A 21692-nucleotide genomic window follows, 5' to 3' on the forward strand; every position below is an offset into this window, starting at 1 on the left:
TAATTTCCATCTCTTATTGATTTTCTTTTCTTTTCTCTTTTGAGTAAGAAGACGTGATCACATGATTTTTACATTACAGCGAAGCTATCACAGAAGCGCATGTTTCTTTGTTCCCCTTTTTCCTAGGTCGCTCGTCCCGGCCAAGTCCCCCCCCCCCCCCCCCCCCCGCACTGTGCTAGACTGCCGGTGGTGCCAAGAAAATTGGGTCCCACTATCAAACTTTGGAGTCGCACGCCTTCACGGTCAGCACAGGAAGCCAACAACACCTCGGACCCACTTGTCATACAGGTGAATGGGCCTCCCCGAGACTTGGCCGATGGGCCTTTGGGCCCTCTATAAATCCGACCCGTCTTCCTTGTCTTCGTCGTCGTCGTCCCCTTCCCCACAAAGCGAAACTGCCAAAGTGGAGGAAGAAAAAAGGAAACAGAGAGAGAAGAAGCTGATTTGGGGAAGCCGGGAGTTGGATTAGCGAGAGTACTCGGAGTGGGTTCGCGACTGACTGGCCGAGGGCGGCGGATGGCGGCGGAGCGGCAGCTGGTGGTTGCCGTCGAGGGGACGGCGGCGCTGGGGCCCTACTGGTCCTCCATTCTGGGGGACTACGTCGAGAAGATCGTGCGGTACGCCCGCGCGCCCCCCTGGCCCCTCTCCTCTCCTCTTCTGTTCCCGGCACGGCTGTTTCCTGTCGGCTCTCGCTTCATCAGGTTCTAGTGCGCGCGAGAGAAGGGGGGGCACTTGGGATGGGGAGAGGTGTTTCTGGGGAAATTTTCTTCATGATTCTACGCTAGGGTTTAGGGGGGAGGAATTGGCGTGGGGAATGTTCGCCGTCTCGATCGCTGGATCGTTTGGGGAGGAGGTTGGCTGTTGGCTTGTCGTGGGGGCTTGTGAGGGCGATTTAAGCTTTCGGGGCGGGGGACTGGATTGTTTGATGATTCCTGATCGGGCTTTTTGAGCGGAAGGAGTGAAGGACATCTTTGGTATTATTATTTTATTCGATGATGAAGCGTCTAGTTCCTAATTAGCGATCTGGCATGCCAAGCTGCAAGTCATTTTCGAAACTGTGCTTATGGAGGTAGTAAGTAGGATGTTTTTATTTTTTACTTACCTCATTTTCGCAGAGGCCTTCTCGCCTATAATGGCCACCTCAATTTTCTCTGACTTAACACAGTAGACATGGATCTCCGCCTAGTTGTTTTTTTAAAAAAAAGAATCATCTGATTCGTATACTAGCAATCTTGGTCCATGGTTTGAATCCCAGGTCCAATTCCACGAACATAATTCATTTTCCACACAATTGCATTATGCAACCTTGCTTTTTAGTGTGTCTGATTCATGATACATTTCAAATTTGTGCAGGAGCTTTTGTGCAAATGAAGTGCCAGGGCAGGTAATTCTTTCCTAATGAAAGAATGTTTATTATCTGAGTTATAAACCTGTGCATGCTGTTCAACGAATTGTGTCAATGTTTAAACTTGTTTTTCATTTGTGCAGAAGCTTGCAGGGGCACCACCTGAGCTTGCATTAGTTGTTTTTCATACCCATGGACCTTACAGCGGTATGGCTTTTATGTCGTCCATGTACATTACCATATCATTTAGTGTACATTCCATCAACTGGCACTTTATGGACATTTTTGCAATGTAGCTTTTGGTGTGCAGCGAAGTGGATGGACAAAAGATATCGGTGCTTTCCTATCATGGTTATCTGGAATATCATTCAGTGGTGGAGGATTTAGCGAAGCTTCTACGTGTGAAGGCCTTGCTGAAGCACTGACGGTATTGACATATTGACATTGTTGGAATTCTCTTCGCAAATCCTGAGTTCCTTATTGCCAAAAGTTAGCACTCAGGAGCTTAGTTTCACCTCTCAAGATCTCAGTATTTTTTTTTATCTTATGATATTAGTTATATTCTTATGAGAACATGATGTCTGGAGTAGTACAACATGCTCTGTTTTGCCATTTCGCACGATTCCATTGCCTTGCTTAAGATGTTCTATAGTTCCACTTGAAGGGAAACATCTATTTCTTGCTCTCCTTGCAGATGAAAGATGATGTAGATAATTTTTTTCTTATATTGCTGTTTAATTATTCATCAAAGTTTGGAAATAATTCTGCTGATACATGACAATTATTTTCACTATAGGCCATAATATTCATTTGCTAAGCTGTTTGCACAAGAATTTAACCGAGAAAGCCTGAACATTGTCTTCACATTGCTTTGAATCCTTTCCAGTTTAATAATAAAAAAAATATGCCTGGATCAAGAGCTCGGTCTTTCTCTGTCTTAACCAATAGAGTATGAGATCAGTTATAATTACATACTAATAATCTATGTACATAAAAAACCCAGACACAAGAATGGAGTGAAATAAGTATGATCAGAAATGTTTGCATGCTAGTCTGCTGCATTATTTTTGTAGCATCAGTCCTTTTTGCGCGTGGTGATAAAATTTACATGCTGAAAGTGAGCTGAAAACCTTTAGTGACACATCATTGATCTTTCTTTTCTTGTAATAGTAAAGTAGTGGTTATTTCATTTCTAGTTATTGTGCCTGATGTAAGCTGTTGTCTACAATTTTTATTGTCACCACGATGGTCATCTTCTTATGTACAACTAGATACTTCAAGGCAGTCCCAGTACAACCCAGAGTCATCAAAACCATGAAGCACAAAAGCACTGCATACTTGTCGCTGCAAGTAATCCATATCCTTTGCCTACACCTGTCTACTGTATTCCTACTCAAAGTATTGATCATAAAGAGAATACTGAGTCATCGAAAGAGCCTTCCATTGCTGATGCTGAGGCTGTTGCAAAATCATTTGCTCAGGTGCTACATAAGTTGTGCCATAAGCTTGTTATTGTTGTTTATTTCCTGTATCCCAATGGAATATCAGTAGCATTTTGTTGATTCTAGTTAATTTTTTGAATGCTAGTGCTCTGTCTCATTGTCGGTGATATCTCCGAAACAGCTTCCCACACTGAAGGCGATATACACTGCGGTAATTTTGTCACTTGTGTTGAACATGAGCTTTCTTCTGTTCCTTTTATCTTGCTTCTTTTAGCTGTTTCAGTATTCTATTGATGATCTCAAAACTATAAGAATGTCTGACTGCATGCATGGATTCTTGGATCTCAAAAAAACTCGAGTACATTCAAATAATAAAAACTTATTTGATGTAAAAAAAACTAAGGAATACATTCAAATAATAAAAACTTATTTATTATGTATGGCACGACTCACTCTATTGTACTTTCAGTCTGAGTTACTGCTCACTTTAGCTTCATGGGCATTGAACAATGAGCAGTAACTTTGGTTTTTGGTAACATTTTTACTCTGTAGCCACATCTCAAGCACGGATTCTTGTAGCCCCTTGATAGTGTGTTTGTTGAAAAATATTTTCTCAAAAAATGATCAATTGGCAATTCAGACTTAATCTTTTGTGATATCTATATTAGAGTGGAGGAGGCACTAATTCATTAGTATAGTAGCTACAATTGTTAGTGATGATCTTGGACCGTCTCCTATTTTCCCTGCTATGCATTGACTATCTTTTTAACTAATGTAATACAATTTGACCTTATAAGGCCTTCGGCAGTTATGATAAATATACACATAATACTGATTCCATATTCTGCTGCAGGGCAAGAGAAATCCTCGAGCTGCTGATCCATCAGTTGATCATGCAAAAAACCCACACTTCCTTGTTTTGCTATCTGAGAATTTTATGGAGGCGCGGACTGCTCTAAGTCGTCCTTTACATGGGAACTTGGCCCCAAATCAAACTGTAACAAAGATGGACACCGCACCGGCAGTTACAATGGCAGGACCAACTTCAAATGGCAACCCCTCAGGTTGAAAAAAAATGTTAATGCTAGGCTTAGTTTCTCTATAAAATCTGTTCTTGGTTCTGCCATTTGTAGAAAGAAATGTTGTTGATGTGATGCCTGTGTGGGAGGGATGTCGGGAAATCTTTGTAAAAGAGGTTTAGGTGTTTACACCTAGTTTAATGATAATTGGTTTAGCAAATGCTAGGTTCAAATTGACTAAGGAAAAATGACATAAGTGAATTTGTTCAGGACATGTCCCTTTGGCAGGTATGCGTAACATACGTCAGAAAAAGTAATCACTTTTGGTATGACTGAATATTTCATAGCAGGCATGGTTCTAAATGTGCCATTGCATGATCCAATTTTGCATAAAGTGTACCTTTGTTGGGTGAAAGCATTGTGCTTGTGATGCTTTATACTGGCGACTACACAGAAGATATAAGAATTACATGTGCTTCTGATGTGTGATTGCTTGTACACTGAAATATTCTACCTCCGTTTTCGAGTTCAAATGCTTTTTCGACTTCATTGCAAAAGTGAATGTACTAAACATAGCTGGTTGTATCTCTGGATGCCAAAATGTTTGCCAGTGTGGATGGATGTCTTGCTCATATGCCATTTGAAATAGGACAGATGGTCAAAGAACCCTGAAGATGTTTACTGCCAAGATGGTCTTGCTAACTGTTTTTGTTATTTTAGACTTCGGAAATGCTGGCAAGTCATAAGTTGTTTTCAGAAGCTTGCCATAGTTAACAGTGAGATTGATATATTGTGAGGCTTACGCACGTTTTCGTAAATGTATTCTAATGTATTCGTACAGATACGTAAGTATATACTCCTGTGCATATGGATTCTTGTTAAGTGGTTGCATCATTTGTTCCATGGAGTAAATTTTTGGTTGCCTTAGTTGCTATGTACCACAGAACACCTGTCCATTTGTAATCTTCATTAAATAAGACAGTCAGATTATCTTCATTAAATAATACAGTTATGATTATCTTCATTAAATAAGACAGTTATAAAAGTTGATCCACCTAATATTGCAATTTATTTTACCTTTCTATCCATGTTTATCTTTCTTGCCGTGATGATTGATTTCCTTTGAATATTTCCAGTGAATGGACCAATGATGGGTCGGCAACCAGTTGGTGTTGGAGGTGTTTCTACTGCAACTGTTAAATTGGTAAAACTACAAACAACAAGCTATTCTTGGAAACACTATGTTTTTTCATTCTAATAATAACTTCACAATGTTTAATTTTTAGGAACCAGCAACCATACCACCGATGGTTTCTGCACCTGCTTTCTCGCATGTAACACCTATTTCAAATGTGGCTTCACAAGGAATATCAGCATTGCAAACCTCATCACCATCTCTTATTTCCCAAGAAGCAAATATTGCAAATGATAATGTGCAGGAACATAAACCTATAGTACACCCTGTTCAACAGCCAGTTCGGCCTGGTGGTCATGGTAGCCTCCTCAACAATCTGTCACAGGTTCGTCTGATGAACTCAACTTCTTTAGGAGGAGGTGCTACCTCGATGGGACTGCCTAACATAGGGGCAACACCAATACAAGTCCACATGTCAAACATGATATCGAGTGGCATGACATCAACACCCTCTGTCATCTCCTCTATATCTGGACAACCTATTAGTACTCAACAAATGGTACAGAGCACAGCTCTTGGTTCCTTTGGCTCAAGCGCTTCTACTGTATCAGGCAATTCAAATATTGCTGTATCGGCCTCTTTGCCTAGCATCCAAAGCAGCATGAGCATGGGCCAATCAGTGCAACCTGTGGCACAAGGAGGCTTGATGGCTGGTTCACAATTAGGACAAGGTGGAATTGCTGCAAACCAAAATGTGAGTGGCCTTGGGCCTACAGCTATCTCTTCAGCGCCAGCAATGATGCCAACACCTGGGATGGCCCAGTCGACAGGAGTCAATTCCCTAGGTGTCACAAACAATTCTGCCATGAATATGCCTATTGGGCAGCATCCCAATGCCCAACAACCGCCACCAAAGTATGTTAAAATTTGGGAGGTAAAGATCTATCTTTTCTTTAGGGTTTACATATACAGAGACAGTTTCCCTAATCCCTACTAAAGTAGAAATGAGCTGCTAGATGTCTTGAATCTGATACTAATTGGTCAGTGCAGAGCACTTGACTAAGAGGAGCCTTCTTAGGCCCAGCTAGCCATGTTACTGTAGAGTACCAAATTTGTCCTCTTCTTGTTTATCGGAAGTACACATCAAATTGGTGTTGTACATATTATCTCGTATACGGCCCAGTTTTCGAATTCTAACAACTGATGCTTTCTATCTATATTTCAGGGGACATTATCCGGTCAAAGGCAGGGACAGCCTGTATTTATCTGTAAACTCGAAGTAATTCCCTTACTCCCTCTAGTCTTCAAATAGTTGTTTCTGATATATAGTCACCTTGGCACTTTTTTTTTGAAAAGAAACAGACCTTGGCACTGTTTTGATCATAAATTAATAGTATACACTCAAAATGTAGCAAATATGTAATGTTATGAATAGCAATACCATTTTCAAAAGTTAATTTGAAATATTTTAAAAAAATATTGATGGTCAAGACTAGAATGTGTTGACTATACATGTATCCCAAAACAACAAATAGGAGCGAGTATGCATTATTGAACTCCTAAACATTATGCAGTACTTTGTAACATCAATAAAAGCTTACAGTAGCTTTATTGGATCTGCAGTATTACTAGCTGTAGCTGAACGAAATGATTCATAAGTTATGGTGACACTTTGTTGTTGCTCTTTTTAGGTCTGTATGAAATTTTAAGGAAAAATGTTTCCCTTGAAGAGCTTGTTCTATTAAATCTTGTGTTCTCCTTGACCCATTTTCTTGCTAAGACCATAAGGAAGATAAACTAGCTTGGATTAAGCTCCTGAATCTATAGTCATAATTGTTTAAACTATTTTGGAGTAATGAAATTAAGCCAATTTGGAGCCCTTAAGAAATGCATTGCATCAATTGCTGCTGATGCTCATTTTCAGCCATATTCTGTGTTTAAATTCAAAACTGGAATCTATTGCTTGTTCTGTGCTATGCTTTTGTTTTACTATATATAATATGAACGTGCTATTTGTGCAGCTCTGTTTTTTATTCCTTTGGTATTTCTAACCTTAGCATGTCTGACAGGGTTATAGGAGCGGAACAGCATCTGAAACGTAAGTGTTTAAAGTATTGCAATATGAGACCAGTGATTCTTCTCATTAGTTGATGTTATTGTTGTCGTGATCTTAAGAAATTCGATTGTTTCCATTTTTGAGTATGTATGCTGCGGATGATTATGTAATACGCTGTCATGCACAATGTGCACGATGCATTCTACATTCTACAGCTAACTAAAGAGCAATATTTTTTTACTGATGGAAACCATTTCTGCTACTTTTGAATTGTGCTTCTAGACCTAGGAAACTGAATGCCCTACTTTCTGTATGCAGACTTGCAGCGGATTGGCCAGAGACTATGCAGATTGTTCGTCTTATAGCTCAGGAGCATATGAACAACAAGTTTGTCTCTAAACCCATATTTTTTCATGTCAACCTGTTGCATACTGGCATAATCATGTTTTCATATAATGTGCTGTATAACATCTCTCCTGATCCTTCTGCAGACAATATATTGGCAAGGCAGACTTTCTAGTATTCCGGACTCTAAATCAGCATGGGTTTCTTGGACAACTACAAGAGAAGAAGCTGGTCAGTACATGGTTCTAATCTTCTAGAACCTTTGTTATTTGGCCGGTTCATCTACTGTCATCTTATAAACTTTAGCTTTTTTGAGTCATTTTGTACAGTTCTGATGCCCAATTTGGTCCTGTTTCAGTGTGCTGTGATACAGTTACCTTCGCAAACTCTACTGCTGTCAATGTCTGACAAAGCGGGGCGCCTGATTGGCATGCTCTTCCCTGGGGTAATCTTGATTGTAGCTAAATGAATATATACATAATTATCTGTGTTTGCTGAATTGCCCCTTTTTTCCCAGGACATGGTGGTGTTCAAACCACAGGTCTCAACTCAGCAGCCACAAATGCAGCAGCAGCAGCAACTTCAACAGCAACAACAGTTACAACAGCAGCAACTGCAACAGCAACAACACATGCATATGCAGCCGCAAGGCCTCCCGCTTCAGCAGCAGCAAATGCCGCTTCAGCAGCAGCAGACGGCCCAGATGCAACCGATGCAACAGCAACAGCCACAGATGCAATCGATGCAACAGCAGCAGGCACAGATGCAACCGATGCAACAGCAGACACAGATGCAGCCAATGCAACAGCAGACACAGATGCAGCCAATGCAACAGCAGCAGCCGCAGATGCAATCGATGCAACACCAGCAGCAGCCGCAGATGCAATCGATGCAACACCAGCAGCAGCCGCAGATGCAACACCAGCAGCAGCCGCAGATGCAACACCAGCAGCAGCCGCAGCCACAGCAGATGCAACAGATGCAACACCAACAGCCACAGCAGATGCAACAGATGCAACACCAGCAGCAGCAGATGCAACCCATGCAACACCAGCAGCAGCAGATGCAACCCATGCAACACCAGCAGCAGCAGATACCACTCCAGCAACAACAGCAAATGCAACAACATCAGCAACAACAGATGCAGCAAATTCAACAGCATCAGCATCAGCAACAACAGATGCAGCAAATGCAGCCCCAGCAGCAGCAGCCCCAGATGGTGGGCACGGGAATGGGACAGCAGTACATGCAGGGGCACAATCGGGCGGTGCAGATGATGCAAGGGAAGATAGCGCCACAGGGGCCGGGCAGCATGCCTGGGGGAGGCTTCCTACCATGAAACACCTCTTGTCAGCACATCTGGTGAATGAGAATTTTCCAGTGGCTCCGAGTGTCGAGAGATACTTCCTGTTTTCACCTTTAATTGACAGTTTTACCGAATACTCGTAGTTACTTGTGTAGTGTACTAGTGTTGCTTCTTGCTTGGTGGATAAGAGTATAAACGACAACATTATTGACTGAATAGAAGTACTTGACTGAATAGAAGTACTTGGCTGACCTGGATAAGAGTTAAAATTTGCGTTTTGCGTCATGCTAACTTCCATTACTCGCGCATCGATTTCACTGGTGACTAATAATTTGGGATGGAGGAGGTGAATAAAACCAGAACTTGCAAAACCGCCATCTCATTGCAACCTTGAGAGCAAATAGACCTTGGCACCCGTACGTATGAAAATACACGCACGAGTTTAAGCTAGCGCCAAATAGACCTTGGATTCCAAATCATGAATTATCTGTTGCTACTTGCTAGGTGCTATTTTGCCAAAAAAAAAAGAAAGAGAAGAGAAGACAAGCACCAAATGGGCTGTTCAGCAGCTAGATGAAACCATGCAACTTGTATTTTACTCTACTAAACTTTGTAAAATATATACGGGTCTACCTATGTCACATAACTCTGAATTGGAACATCACTGAATATCCATCAAATTCAAGTAATACGAGTTGATTGCCCCTGCATATGTCACTTTTCAGCAACAATTAATACAACTGATGGTAATCATGAATTAAACAATTGTCCCCTTCTCTTCCTCCAGGAAGAAAGCTTTACTAACAGGAGTTCCCTCTGAAGCATTAAGATTAGTTCTTGTCTTGGAAATCTTGGAGGATTGTGTTGCACGTGTTCATGGTGCGAGCGTCTAAAAGGCTGTGGTTCCAGAGTTTAATCATGAAGAAACGCCAGCCCCTGTTGGTTAAGCGAGAAAATTTGAAATCAGATAAATAACCAACCTAAGGGTACAGAAGGCATTGGCTAGAATATTAAAAAATCCAGCCACTTACCATAGTAGAGCAGGGTTCTGTACAAGTTGCTGTCCATGGAACCGGGAGAACGCCTCACAGGCCCAAGGTATATGACCATCAGCTAGCACCCTGCAATTTTGATTTTCAGAAAGTAGTACAAATGTAATCAGTTTTAAGGATGATGCAAGATATAGCACTATGTCTAAACTTTAAAACATCTCAAACTAAAACATATTTCCAAATATTCCTAAGAAACTGTGAAGATACAAATCCTCAATTTTTAGTGCTCAAGCTTTGGTATCGAACTTAAATTACAAGAAAAATGGAATGTGGAGACAACAAACACATTTGAACTTGAGGGATTGAAAAAAAAAATTCTTCATTAAAGTCATGAGCTATTCTCCAAATCATAGTTGCTCAAATGGCAACTTCTGCCTTCAAGTATATTACCATGCCACCAATAAAATGCCTACCACTAGATATCATTTACTCTGCAAGCTGTGGCACTTTCTGTTCAATCTTAGGTGGGAACACCACTAACAAGCTAATCAGGTTTTGTAGGGCTAGGGTTTAGGATAACTAGTTACACTCTTTAACCCTTTCAAGAAACAGAATTTCATCACACCCCACTAGATTATCTGCTATAAGGATATCACTGGTGGTTGCGAAGATTATGCACATAATCAACAGTGATGCTTAGGTGATAATAACCAGTAGAGGTATAAATGGGCATTGTTCTTAAAGCGTTAAGGCGAGGCACGGCGAGCGACCCCGTCTGCAAGGCGAGGCGACGCCTAGGCGGACGCCTAGGCGAGCAAGGCGACGCCTTACCCATATGCCACAGGGAGGAAATGAAAAGAAATAGGAAATAAAAAGAGTAAAAAAAGGCAAAGAAGAGGAAGGTATAGCTGCTGCCCAGTCCAACAGGCCCAGCCCAACAATAGCTCCACCTCCAGAACCCTCTCCCACTCGATCTCCTCATCCGCGCCGCCGTTCCTCTGCCCAGCTCTCTGCCCTCTCAGCTCTCCCTCTCCCTTCGGGCCGCCGGCCGGCCGTCGCTCCTCCGCCCGACGCCGCCGCCGGCCGGCCGTCGCTCCTCCGCCCGACGCCGCCGCCGGCCCGCCCTTGCTGCTCCGCCAGACGCCGCCGCCGGACCCGCGCGCCGTCGCCAGGCCCTCGCGCCGCCGAAGCTCGTCGGCGCTCCCTCTCCCACCTTCCTCACCATGCTCAGGTAGGCCGCCACCCCCTCCCTCTTGTTCCCCTTCCCCCGCAGATCGTCGAAATCCTTCCCCTCCTCTTCCTCTCCCTCCTCCCTCACCCTCCCTCTCAGTTTGCTTCTCTTTTGGCATGGCGTCGGCGGACGCCTTGGATTTTTGAGCGCCTGGACGACTAGGCGTCGCCTAGGCGACGCCTTAAGAACCATGTAAATGGGGGCATGACTACAACAGGGGCGGCAGAAATATTGAATCTGCAAAGGTTAGGTGGTGACTGGGTCTGGTTGAGTTATTAATCAAGGGGATGGAAATGGTGGCTCCTTTTTCTTTTTTTGGCTTGGACTGGCATTGAAAGGAAAAAGGACAACTTTGGGGATTTTTTTACAGCATTTCTAATTTCTAACTACATAATGTTGACCAATGCTTTTCAAAGTTTTCTGATTTAACAAACTCAAAGGAGAGTATATACAACTTAACAGTTGGAAGGCCCTACACATAAAGAAATGAAATGTATTTTTTTTGGCAACATTTCAGGGAAAGAAGTCCTTGGCAACTGCTGCTCTATACAAAGATGGCCAAACTTGAACATAGGAGAAAATTTTCAGTGTGTATGTTCACCAAGCTGCTTATCACCATGATCAACAATAATAGTAACAGAAGAATCAGATCACTCCTGCCAACCATGATAGTCAGAATTACAGAAATACTGTGGATAGGCCTGACCTTTGTTTTCGAACAAATGAATTCCACATATGCATAATAAGCTTCTCATCTTTCGTAACATCAACAAAATCATCAAGCATCTGCATGTAGTCAGCAAAATTCAGTAGCAATAATTAAACAGCTAGGCAGAAATGACTCTAGCTTAAGTGGATGTAAGGATGCATATATTCTATGTTTCAGCAATAGGATTGTCAGCTTACTCTTCTATCCTCAAAGTCGGCAATATCATCGTCAACTTCGTCTTCACTATCACGATCTGAGAACACTTGTTCCAATGCCATTGGCTACAATGAATATAACGATACAATCAGGCAGGGCTTCACAAGAAGACATAATAGAAACAGCTCATACTAAAAATCTAATAAAAATAAATTTTAGTAGGAACAGTGCATAGAATCTGCTGTTGTGTGTGTTTCTTAGTCTTTTTCTTGTGGGCAATAAGGCTGTGGTAGTTGAGGTCATATGTTGAACACCAGATTGTTTCGGTGATCACTACCTTTCATTTTGATCTGGAAACCTCCCTGACCATTGATTTGAACTCAAGAGGACTAGGCAGTGGAGGGAGTCCAGAAAATTAATGTATATATAAGCTTTTTCATAATCTTATGTATGCGCAGGAATTGCATGAGGGTTGTGAAGGAATAAAAGTATCACATACATAATAATACATTATCAATTTTGCTAGCTAAATGAAGTTAAGTAGGTAAAAATAGTGTAATTCAATCAACTGAACTGAACACACAAAAAGTCCTGATTCTGCTACAGATGTGCGCAAACATGCATAAAAGTTAGATTAACCTGTGCCCTGTGTGAATGGAAGAACTGCCGTTTCTGCAGGAGTTGGCGACTGCCAGATAATACAAACACAGACAAACAAATTAAACACATTCCAATAGTAGTATCTTGAGAAACAACATTATAATGAATAGCATGGTATGAAGAGCGTAAACAGGAAAGACTACTTTCTAGGGTCAGCTCGCTCAGATAGCTTCCTTGTCTTCCCAAACTGCAGTACCGTTGGTGGCGAAAGATTTCTACCATGCAAAGATTGAGCAGGATCAATTGAAGCATTTGCTACAGAAGTCCCTGGAAAATTTACCATCTGGGTCAGGATAATTAGGCAATAAAGGGACAATTTAGAAAAATGCCAGAGTATGCAACAATGCAGGTTTTCTTAGCATGCAGATAGATGATAATTGCAATCAGAAACAGCCAGTATATACAGTTGCTAATCAGCACTCCAATCTTGAAAACTCCACTCCATTAAAACTAAAGATAACTTTTACAGCACCTATAAGGAACCTATAAGGAAGAATGCAGGGGAAGTGTTCAAAGAGGCCTTAAAGTTTAAACACAATGTGATATTGTGCAACAAAGAAATATTGAATTGAATCTTAAAAGGGACAACATAAATGGTTAAGACTTTGCATCTTTTTCATCACAGTAGACATGCTCAACCAATACAATAGGAGAGAACAGACACATGTGTTGTTTATGCAATATTCTTTTTTTACAATAATAAAAATATATGTAACAGTCAAAGAGACTATTTAATGATAACATACCATTTTCCCCTTGCACATAGTCTTCCTCAGATCCTGCCTGTGCATCTTCAGGTGACCCTGATTCCATAATATGTGAATGTATATGCCTGATTTTCTCACTTGTGGTCTTCGATCGTCTACGCTTCTTAAATCTTGAGCTGATGGGACGTAATTAGGCTAGCCAAACAAATAAAGTGGTAAAGTTAAGAAAACAATGGAGAATAAGCATACCAGTAAGAAAACGTTTGATGCCTTGGATCAACTCCCTCTGCAAGAAACTGCAAATTGGGATCAATACTAGTTAATATAGACTATATAGTTGCAAAAGTGTGCTTCAATTTAAACCAATATTCACCATCAATTCTAAGCATGTAAAAGCTTATCCACAGAAGTTGTCATGGCATACTACATAATTTAATGAATTTTGTGGAAGATGTTTGTGTTTCAGTGTGGCAAGTGCTCTTGCCTTGGCTTATGCACTCAAGAAAGTAAGAAAATCACAAAGCAAGGAGTTGTGCTGGACTGCCCAATTAAATTAGGAACCCTCATGTTTTTTTTTTCTCCAAATACAACACCAGATCATCAACTGCATGTCCATTTATACTAACACAATTATTGAGACTGGAAAGCAGCTTAAACTTTATCTCTGTCATCAACTTACCTCAGTTCTCGACGTATCGGCTTTCAGACTAACATTAACAACCTGGTATTCTTCAGATATCTGTAACATAAAAATATTAATACTTTTCAAACTACGAGGATCAAAAAACATTCTGCAATAGAGATTCCAGAGGTTTACCAACCCAAAACTCATAGCGGAAGAGGTCATGTGATGAGTTTAAATGACATCCCAGACCCTAGTACCACCAAAGTAATTATATAAGTTATGACTCAAGAAAAAAAAAACTATGTTAATGTATGGGGATAAAGAAATCAAAATACAATGCACTTTCCATGAAAATAGGATAAATTGATTATGGAGTGTGAAGTTAAGAAAGAATATGACTATGACAAAAGAATATGAATATGTATTTTCATCATAAACATAGCTGGCAAGAATGTGCATAATCCCTATGGACATCGCATTGCAGCAAGCAATGATGTATGCAAAAACACAACAACAAAAACATACGCTTTCAATTTTACCTTGAAGCTTCCACATCGTACATAACAAAATGGACAAGAAAAATCTTCAGTGACTGGTAAGAAAGATCAATGAATCATATAAGGAGTGGTTAAAAACAAGACTAATAAGCAACAAGCAATAGGAAATTATCTCAATCAACAAATATCATTACGCATCCTAACTGAAAAATAATAGGTGACTCAGTGACTGTAAGGTATCTACTTCTGAATCTTGACCATGATCAACATTCAACATAAAGTTAAAAATGCATAATAGATTAGTAAATTAGAGATCTGAGTTATACTCTCCAAAATTTTAAACTACTGCGCTGTCTTCTGCATTAATACACCAATGCTAAAGTAAACAGATCTCTGTAGGTTTTAGCATGTAGCCACAATATAAGTCATGTGACGAAACAATAAAGAACCACCATCAACCAGAAGTTGATATCTTTTGTTGTAACATGTAGATGATAACACAGAAAAATGCCTTATCGATCTTTAATGCTTCAGCTTCAGACAAGATATACATTGTAACATTATCTAGAAACAACAGCTACCAAATGCGGCATAACTAGGTCACAATATACACTGGCAGTGTGTCGAGGTGGGGGGCGGGGGGCGAACCTTCAGTCTCATGCATCGTATTATAGTAGTACTTGTAATTAAAAATTACATTACCAGCTCTTAACCTGTAGAAAATAAACTTGGTTGATGTTAACCCTGGTTACATAAAAATAGCAATGGATCTAAGGTAAAAGGTTAAAGATGAATAAATTCTAAGGTAACTTCAGTATGTGAGGTTACAAAACCATTGCAAACATACCAACAAACCTACCTAGTCACTGATACCAAATGCAGGACGGCTATTATGAAGCTTGTAACACCCGCCGAGTTCAAATAGAGCCCATGAGTGCAAAGGCGCACAAGCCCAGTACCACCTTGCTAGTTGAGCAAGGTTGGACCCAACTTACCACTAGATTCCAAACAATTAACCCCAGGTTAACCCTTTTTACGCAAAGCATGGACAAACTACGCACAATTGGGTTGGTCGGAGTGTGCTCGATGTGTGAGTGCATCTGAACCGTTTGGACTCGGGGGCGTTACCTGACTCTTGGGATTAAACAGGTCAGGAGCACGGACATATGGTGCAATGCATGTGTGGGCACAGTGTGGTCACACAGCATGGCATTTGTGCTGGCATTGGACACACAAGCGTTTGCTAAGAAGGAATACTCCTAGTCATTGCCCAAGTGCAGTAAGTTGAAACGTTGAGAACGTCGGGTTAAATCACTAAAATATTTTATTTGCTCCAATTTATAACTCTCAACTCGAAATTTGCGATTTTCAACTCATTGATACTAGGAGAAGTTTGCTCACAGTTCACTCATGGGTCCATTGAATAGCGAATGCCTTATTGAGCAATAGTCACATTCGAGCAATGAAGCACAGGTATTAGTAAGCTAAGTCATAAAATCATATAAAGAATGGTAAACATTAAACAATAAAGCATGCCAGAGTTCTAAAGTCTATATCAGGTCGTATGTAAGGAATAGCACTTCATGTTACCATATACAATCAAACAGTTGGGTCAAAATCGCAACTGATTAGGTGATCAAACACTAACCCTGGTTGGCAATTTTTATGATGATGCAAAATAGAATAATAAAGGAAAAAGAGAAATAGTTTTTTAAAGGAAAAGGAGTGGTTAAATTTTGGAAAATGGGTTATTGATTACCTTATGATATCTGATAATGATGAGGGTGGAAGATCATTATATGTGTAACTATTATAAGGAGACAAAGACATGTCTCTTGCACCAGCCTCTTGTGCAGACATGCATAGCTGTAACTGATATGAACCCTGCAACAATAAAGCTTAAGAGTCTCAGCAATCAAAGTCATTTAAAGCAACAAAAGTATGGGTCAATTGAGTTGAAAGTTAAGGTATTTTCCAGTAATTCTGCTAGAAAGGGGATATAGCACTTTCAGTGGCCGTGGATGTCTAAAGGTGAGATTGTGATGCATTAAAGTGGCTGGCAGAAGTAAAGCATGTTTTGAACGTAAATATTTCATGGACTGGCAGTTACAAGAGAGGCATTTGCCTGTTGGCCACACGAATCTTGGAGTTTGAACATGAAAGGAACAAAAAGAGAAGACTTTACCGTAGCATCAACCTTATGAGAGCAAAATGTCAAGCAACTGTCTTGCTCCAGAAATTTTGCCTGCATGCATACAAGTAGGTCAATATACAGGTGATAAATTTCTGCAACTGCAAAGTGGACAGCAGAATCTGAAAAATATGGCAACCGAAGGAGAAATTACAGAACAATTAGGGGTGGGCATTCGGTTTCTTCAGTTTCTTCGGGTCGGTATTTTCAGTTTTTCTTTATTTCGGATTCTGGAGAATAAGAACTGAAGTTGTGCCCAAAAACTGAGGAACCGACCGTTCGGGTACCCAAACTGTCGGTTCGGTTTCTCGATTTGAACCAACATGACCGAGCTCAGCCCCAACCCCAAAAGCATCTCATCTAATTTCCAAATCCTCACGCAACCGCCCCGATCTGAGCCACGCGGCGCTCACCTACAGATGGCGGTTGCGAATGGGAGAGGGACAGATGGGATGGGAGAGAGGGCATCAAGTGCAGGTTGTGGAACTGGATAGCGACGGAACCGAGGGCAGACTAGGACAGGGTGATGGGATTGGGGCTGCAGCTGATGCTGCGGACCAGCAGGAAAGCACGGAGACATGGCCAGTGGCGATGGCCATGCCAACCCTTTTTTTTTCTCAAACGAGCAGGAGAGCTGTGCATCAATGTATTAAGAAGAAGAAAAAAAAGGGGGGGAGCCCCCAGAACAGAAAGTTACAAATTTAGAGGGTCTGGAACACACCCTTGAAAACTCTAAAAAGCTGACTCCCTAAAAATTGTAAAAAAAAACAGGACCAGAGACACAGGGCCGAGCTGACGGCCATGCGAACTGGAGAGAGGGTTAGGGATGAGAGAAAACTGAGAGATGCAAATGGGAGAGAGAATGGACGAATGGATAATGTTTTGCTTCATGGACATGCCTTAGCCTCAGGAGTCACGTGATAATATTTTTTGTTTGGTCTGTTCGGTTCCTCGAGGGATAAGACCAAATGCACCGAGAAGCATCGGTCTTTTGGCACATGCACCCGAACAAAAAACTGAAGACCAAAATTTTGGGTATCTGGGGTTCGGTTTCAGGTATTTCGGGTTCGGGTTTCGGTCTCAGGTTATTTTGCCCACTCCTAAGCACAATGACTGTAACTTTTCTTGTTATGAAGATTAACTGTAGATTTCGATAGCCTATCAATTTGAACACCAATTTGTCATGCATGCTCTCAGTTCTGGCAATTTACCATCAAAATTCTTGGAACAGTATGCCCTAGTATACCACAGCAGTTCTTATATAAAACTATCTCCGCCACTTCTCTAAGCAAAGAGAAATTTCAGTGTTAATCTACGCCGTATTTAAACTACAACTAAAGTTTACTCAAATGCAAAAGCACAAACAGCTTTCCAATGGAACTTCGGTAAAGGTAGCATATAACTACAACCTAACCAGGAAACTAAAATGCAATGCCATTATAGCACATGCTTTAAGAATGCCAGATCTTAAATATTAAGTAACCTGGGGGAAATCAACCTGACATACCTCTAAGAAGCTTGGCCGCATTGTAACTTTAGAAGCCAACTCCACAATTGTTCCCAAACTTAAAGTCACACAACTCTCCAAAGACGAAGCAAGTAAATTAGTTGGTATTTTACCCCAGGAACATTTCCCTTCAAGCTCTGTTAGAAATGCACGACATGGATGATCGTTAGCCCATTCAATAGGAATACAAATCCCACTTAGGTTTTTCAGTTTAAGTATCAGTGTATGCCTAATAAATTGACTAGATAGATACGAATGCTTTAAACTATGTTCCGCAAGTAGTCTATGACAATAGGGTCCTGTTGTCATAAATAAAGATAAATCGATCTACTCACAACAAATGTGCCATGTTGGAAAAGCAATCACATAATGTCAGCATAAACTTACTTTGTAGAGAAGAGCTCTCCACATGGTTCTCAGAGCAGTAATCTTCACCAGTACTTTGTCCGACTTGCCCTTTTGGAATAAATCAATTTAATGATAGCACAGAGGTGTAAAGGACAACTAATCATATAGATTGCGCACTGTACCACAGCTAATAAGGATAATGTCAAGGTTGCAAGAAGGGGAGGTTGACAGATTCTTCACATCAGGAATGATGAATGTGGCTTCAGAGTTGTCTTTATTTCCAAATTCACTAAAAGAAGTAAGCAAACAAACTCGGCTGAACCGATAAATTGGAGAATGCTGCAAAATTGGATCGTAAATAAGAATTGAGATCATTTTGAAGACAGACATAAAAGCTCATCACTCGTTTTCACAAACTGAAAGGGCAAGACTTACCCCTTCAAGCGAAACATTACTGGTAGGTCTAGCTAACATAACATAAAGAGGAAAGATATTCTGTGCTTGCAACTCGGTATTTGTCCTTCCAGAAAGTGATATGGTTATCTGAATCCTGCATTAGTTCGGATGTACAGTCAAATAAAGTAAAGTATTTGCAACAAAAAAAGTTTCTAGACTCAACTATGCAGACAATTTATCACAAAAGTTCCACCTGACATAGACTCATGTAATTTTTTGTGTCTTGTTTGGTCAACCTGCTATTCTGGTTTCTATTATACTTTACACGACATGAAGAAAAGCTTCAGACATATACTGCTAGACCCTAAGTAAAAGTTGAAAGCATTCTGTAAAAAAGAAAAAAAAACATAAAAGTTGAAAATTGGTCAGAAACATAAGAAAGCATGTATATGTTTGAATTACTGCCCAAAGCCTGATTGACAGTTGTGACCAGTTTTATTCTTGAACAGAAAAACTGCATAACTCGGGGCAATTTGCCTGGGCAGTAAAAATAGCAAACCCTATCATACTATGTCAAGCCTGCTGGAGGCATTCCTATGAAGAATATTTTCTAACAATACAATGAAGAGTGTCTTAATTCTTGACTGTCCTCCGCTCGAGTAGAGCTAAAGTTTGAACTGCATGGCTTTTAGCAGAGTGACTCAAGGGGTCACAAGACAGATTATAGAACGGAGCAACCACTAATGCTTAAAAAATGTGGTGATAGGACCTTTAGAAAGAAACAGACACAAGGATTTTACTCATAACAAGAAAGAAACAGCAAAAGAAATTAGTCACCCTAATACTCAAATTTATCTGCTTTTCATGCATCGCTGGCCCACCAGCTGAGCCATGACACTAAATAGAGGATATACCAAATTATTTGTGAAGATGTTCAGCTGAAAATGAACAGTATATGCCTAGGGTGAAAACAATCAAATATATTTATTTAAGGATCAAACCTTTTTTTTCTCCTTGCTAGTATATTGTAAAGAAGGCATCTTTGCATAAAAGGGGGCTGCAAAATTCAGGAGAACCATTATTGGTATATGAAATCAATGATACATAATGGTTACTGAACAGTAAGCACGGGCATGTGAACAATGTTTTAAAAGAACGGATCACAATCACAGCATGGACTTTACATTTTTAATGGCTCGCCGTTGAATAATATTGTAGAGCTCGACTGGCTTGCAATACTGCGCCAGATCTTTTTCAGCAGCAAGTTTCTCATCCGGAGACAATCCAGTTCTTGGCCGCTGACGGAAGATATGGCTCGCAGGCCCAGGACAAGCATATTCGCATGCCGTAGTCCTGCATAGAAGCACAACTTGCTAGAAGAACAGAACACATTCCATTTCACTTGAAGAACAAGAACCACAGCGTAACCATAATTGCGCATCAAGAAAGCAGCTGGACTATATATTTCTACTTTAAAAATACTGTTTATTTCAACAAGAAAGAATGCAGTGGGTGATTCCAGCAGCATGCAAAAGCAAACTTTGCAAGATTCCAGAACCAACACAGCAAGGTACCACATATATTTCTAATCGACGGGCATTAACAAATCTCCCATAGTCTTTTTCATTGCCTGCCCACAAAGACCCGAACCAAAGACGCACACAGTGCATTACTCTTTCGGCGATGCACGCATAATCTCTCCAAGTATTCATCCACTTACTGAGGTAGAGGTTGAGGTAGAGGCAGGCCGGGCATCCTAGCCGCCGACGAACACCTAGGGTCTTGCGGACCGGGACACCCGACGTGGTCTTTCCGCGCGCAGGAACCCACCCCGCGGACGGATCACGCAATCAGCAGCGCGAGCGGGAGCAGGAGTCGGCGGCGGAGTGCGGGAGTGTCCTGGGCGGGATCGACGACGGCGACGGAGAGCGGGGGCCACGAGATTGGGAGGGGCGGCGGCGGGCTGGAAAGGAATTGGGCGAAGTCGCAAAGAGGGGAAAGGACTGTTGTCTTCTTTTTCTTCTTCTTCGATTGTGGGCCCCACGTTTTTGCCTATGGGAAGGTCTTTTAAACTTTTTTGTTGTTCGAGTAAAAACATGAAAAATGCAGTGTCAAAATCGTGTAAATTTACAATGTGAGCTCACGGATCGCATGTCAATGGTGCAATTGTCGAATTGTCAAATCATCACAAATCCAATACCTCGCAGATCCAAAACTTCCAAAATCATTGATCAATAGCTTGCACAACTAAAAGTTTATACAAAGAACATTCAATCAAAGCATAAATTTAAAACTGTCCCTGTAAATTTACAGCAAAATTCCAAAACCTACATTCCTATCTACATCCCGGCATTCAAATCACCTATCCAAAACTTGGTAATTGAATTAAAACATATATTTAAAAGATGTATATTATTCTAAATCTTTGAAGCACAAATACTTGTTTACGTAAAAATCCGCTGATAGGATCCCCGCGTTGACTAACACAGGGCATGGGAGATCTGCTTCACTCCGTCGTACAAAACCCAAATCGGCACATGTGGTGTGCGCGAGTGTGCTAGTCAGTTTGACCATTCAACTGACAAGGTGAAGATTATCCTTTTGGAGTCAAAGGCAATCGGCCGATCACAGCGATGTGATCCTGGCACCGGTGGCAATGATGATGTAGCCGAATAAAACATGATAAATAAGTTATCGACCATAAGGCTGATTCCAACATTATGATGGGCATGAGCAACTCATCGACTATTTGAATCAGATCCATATGACTAATGACAATAAAGCGTGAAAACTATCGGCTAGAAAGCCGACAGGATACAGAGGGTTGTTGGGCTCTTGATCAACTATGAGTAAGACTATAAACCAATAAAGTTTCAACTAACACTACTATTATATCAAACAAACTAGTCGATGACGACATGACTTGATTAAAAAGAAATAAACTTTTTAAAACAAACAAAACCTATATCTGACAAGATAAATTGCTGAGGAAGTCTGCCAGCCCAATTCTCGGTTATCATCTGCG

The 21692-nt window shown here is 40.9% G+C and overlaps 2 protein-coding genes across 4 annotated transcripts; one reads left to right on the forward strand and one right to left on the reverse strand.

Moving 5' to 3' along the window:
• The first annotated feature begins 352 nt into the window (after positions 1–352).
• LOC120675291 (mediator of RNA polymerase II transcription subunit 25-like) lies at positions 353–8901 on the forward strand. Its single transcript, XM_039956427.1, has 15 exons — positions 353–617; positions 1354–1384; positions 1489–1552; positions 1642–1772; positions 2617–2826; positions 2933–2998; positions 3641–3851; positions 4943–5010; positions 5093–5875; positions 6167–6220; positions 7011–7039; positions 7316–7384; positions 7489–7573; positions 7701–7787; positions 7860–8901. Exons 1-15 carry the CDS (start codon positions 517–519, stop codon positions 8679–8681), a joined length of 2811 nt encoding a protein of 936 aa, XP_039812361.1. The 5' UTR covers positions 353–516; the 3' UTR covers positions 8682–8901.
• Positions 8902–9189: 288 nt separating this feature from the next.
• Positions 9190–20685, reverse strand: LOC120675297 (polycomb group protein EMF2B-like). 3 transcript variants are annotated; one of them, XM_039956449.1, is made up of 21 exons: positions 20400–20685; positions 19852–20020; positions 19669–19724; positions 18707–18821; positions 18454–18610; positions 18311–18379; positions 17924–18060; positions 16411–16470; positions 15985–16109; positions 14874–14938; positions 14268–14320; positions 13925–13978; positions 13783–13842; positions 13353–13399; positions 13143–13279; positions 12540–12663; positions 12376–12424; positions 11778–11861; positions 11578–11657; positions 9680–9769; positions 9190–9584 (listed from the first exon to the last, which is right to left on the reverse strand). In XM_039956449.1, the coding sequence occupies exons 1-21, from the start codon at positions 20420–20422 to the stop codon at positions 9479–9481; spliced, it is 1860 nt and encodes a 619-aa protein (XP_039812383.1). In that variant the 5' UTR covers positions 20423–20685; the 3' UTR covers positions 9190–9478. The 3 variants fall into 3 exon arrangements, with proteins under 3 accessions (XP_039812383.1, XP_039812373.1, XP_039812393.1); XM_039956439.1 differs by having other exon boundaries at positions 20388–20685; XM_039956459.1 differs by lacking the exon at positions 20400–20685 and having other exon boundaries at positions 18707–18823; positions 19670–19724; positions 19852–19937.
• Positions 20686–21692: the final 1007 nt, after the last annotated feature.

This window comes from Panicum virgatum, chromosome 2K (genome assembly GCF_016808335.1).
Source record: "Panicum virgatum strain AP13 chromosome 2K, P.virgatum_v5, whole genome shotgun sequence".
NCBI classification, from domain to species: Eukaryota; Viridiplantae; Streptophyta; class Magnoliopsida; order Poales; family Poaceae; genus Panicum; species Panicum virgatum.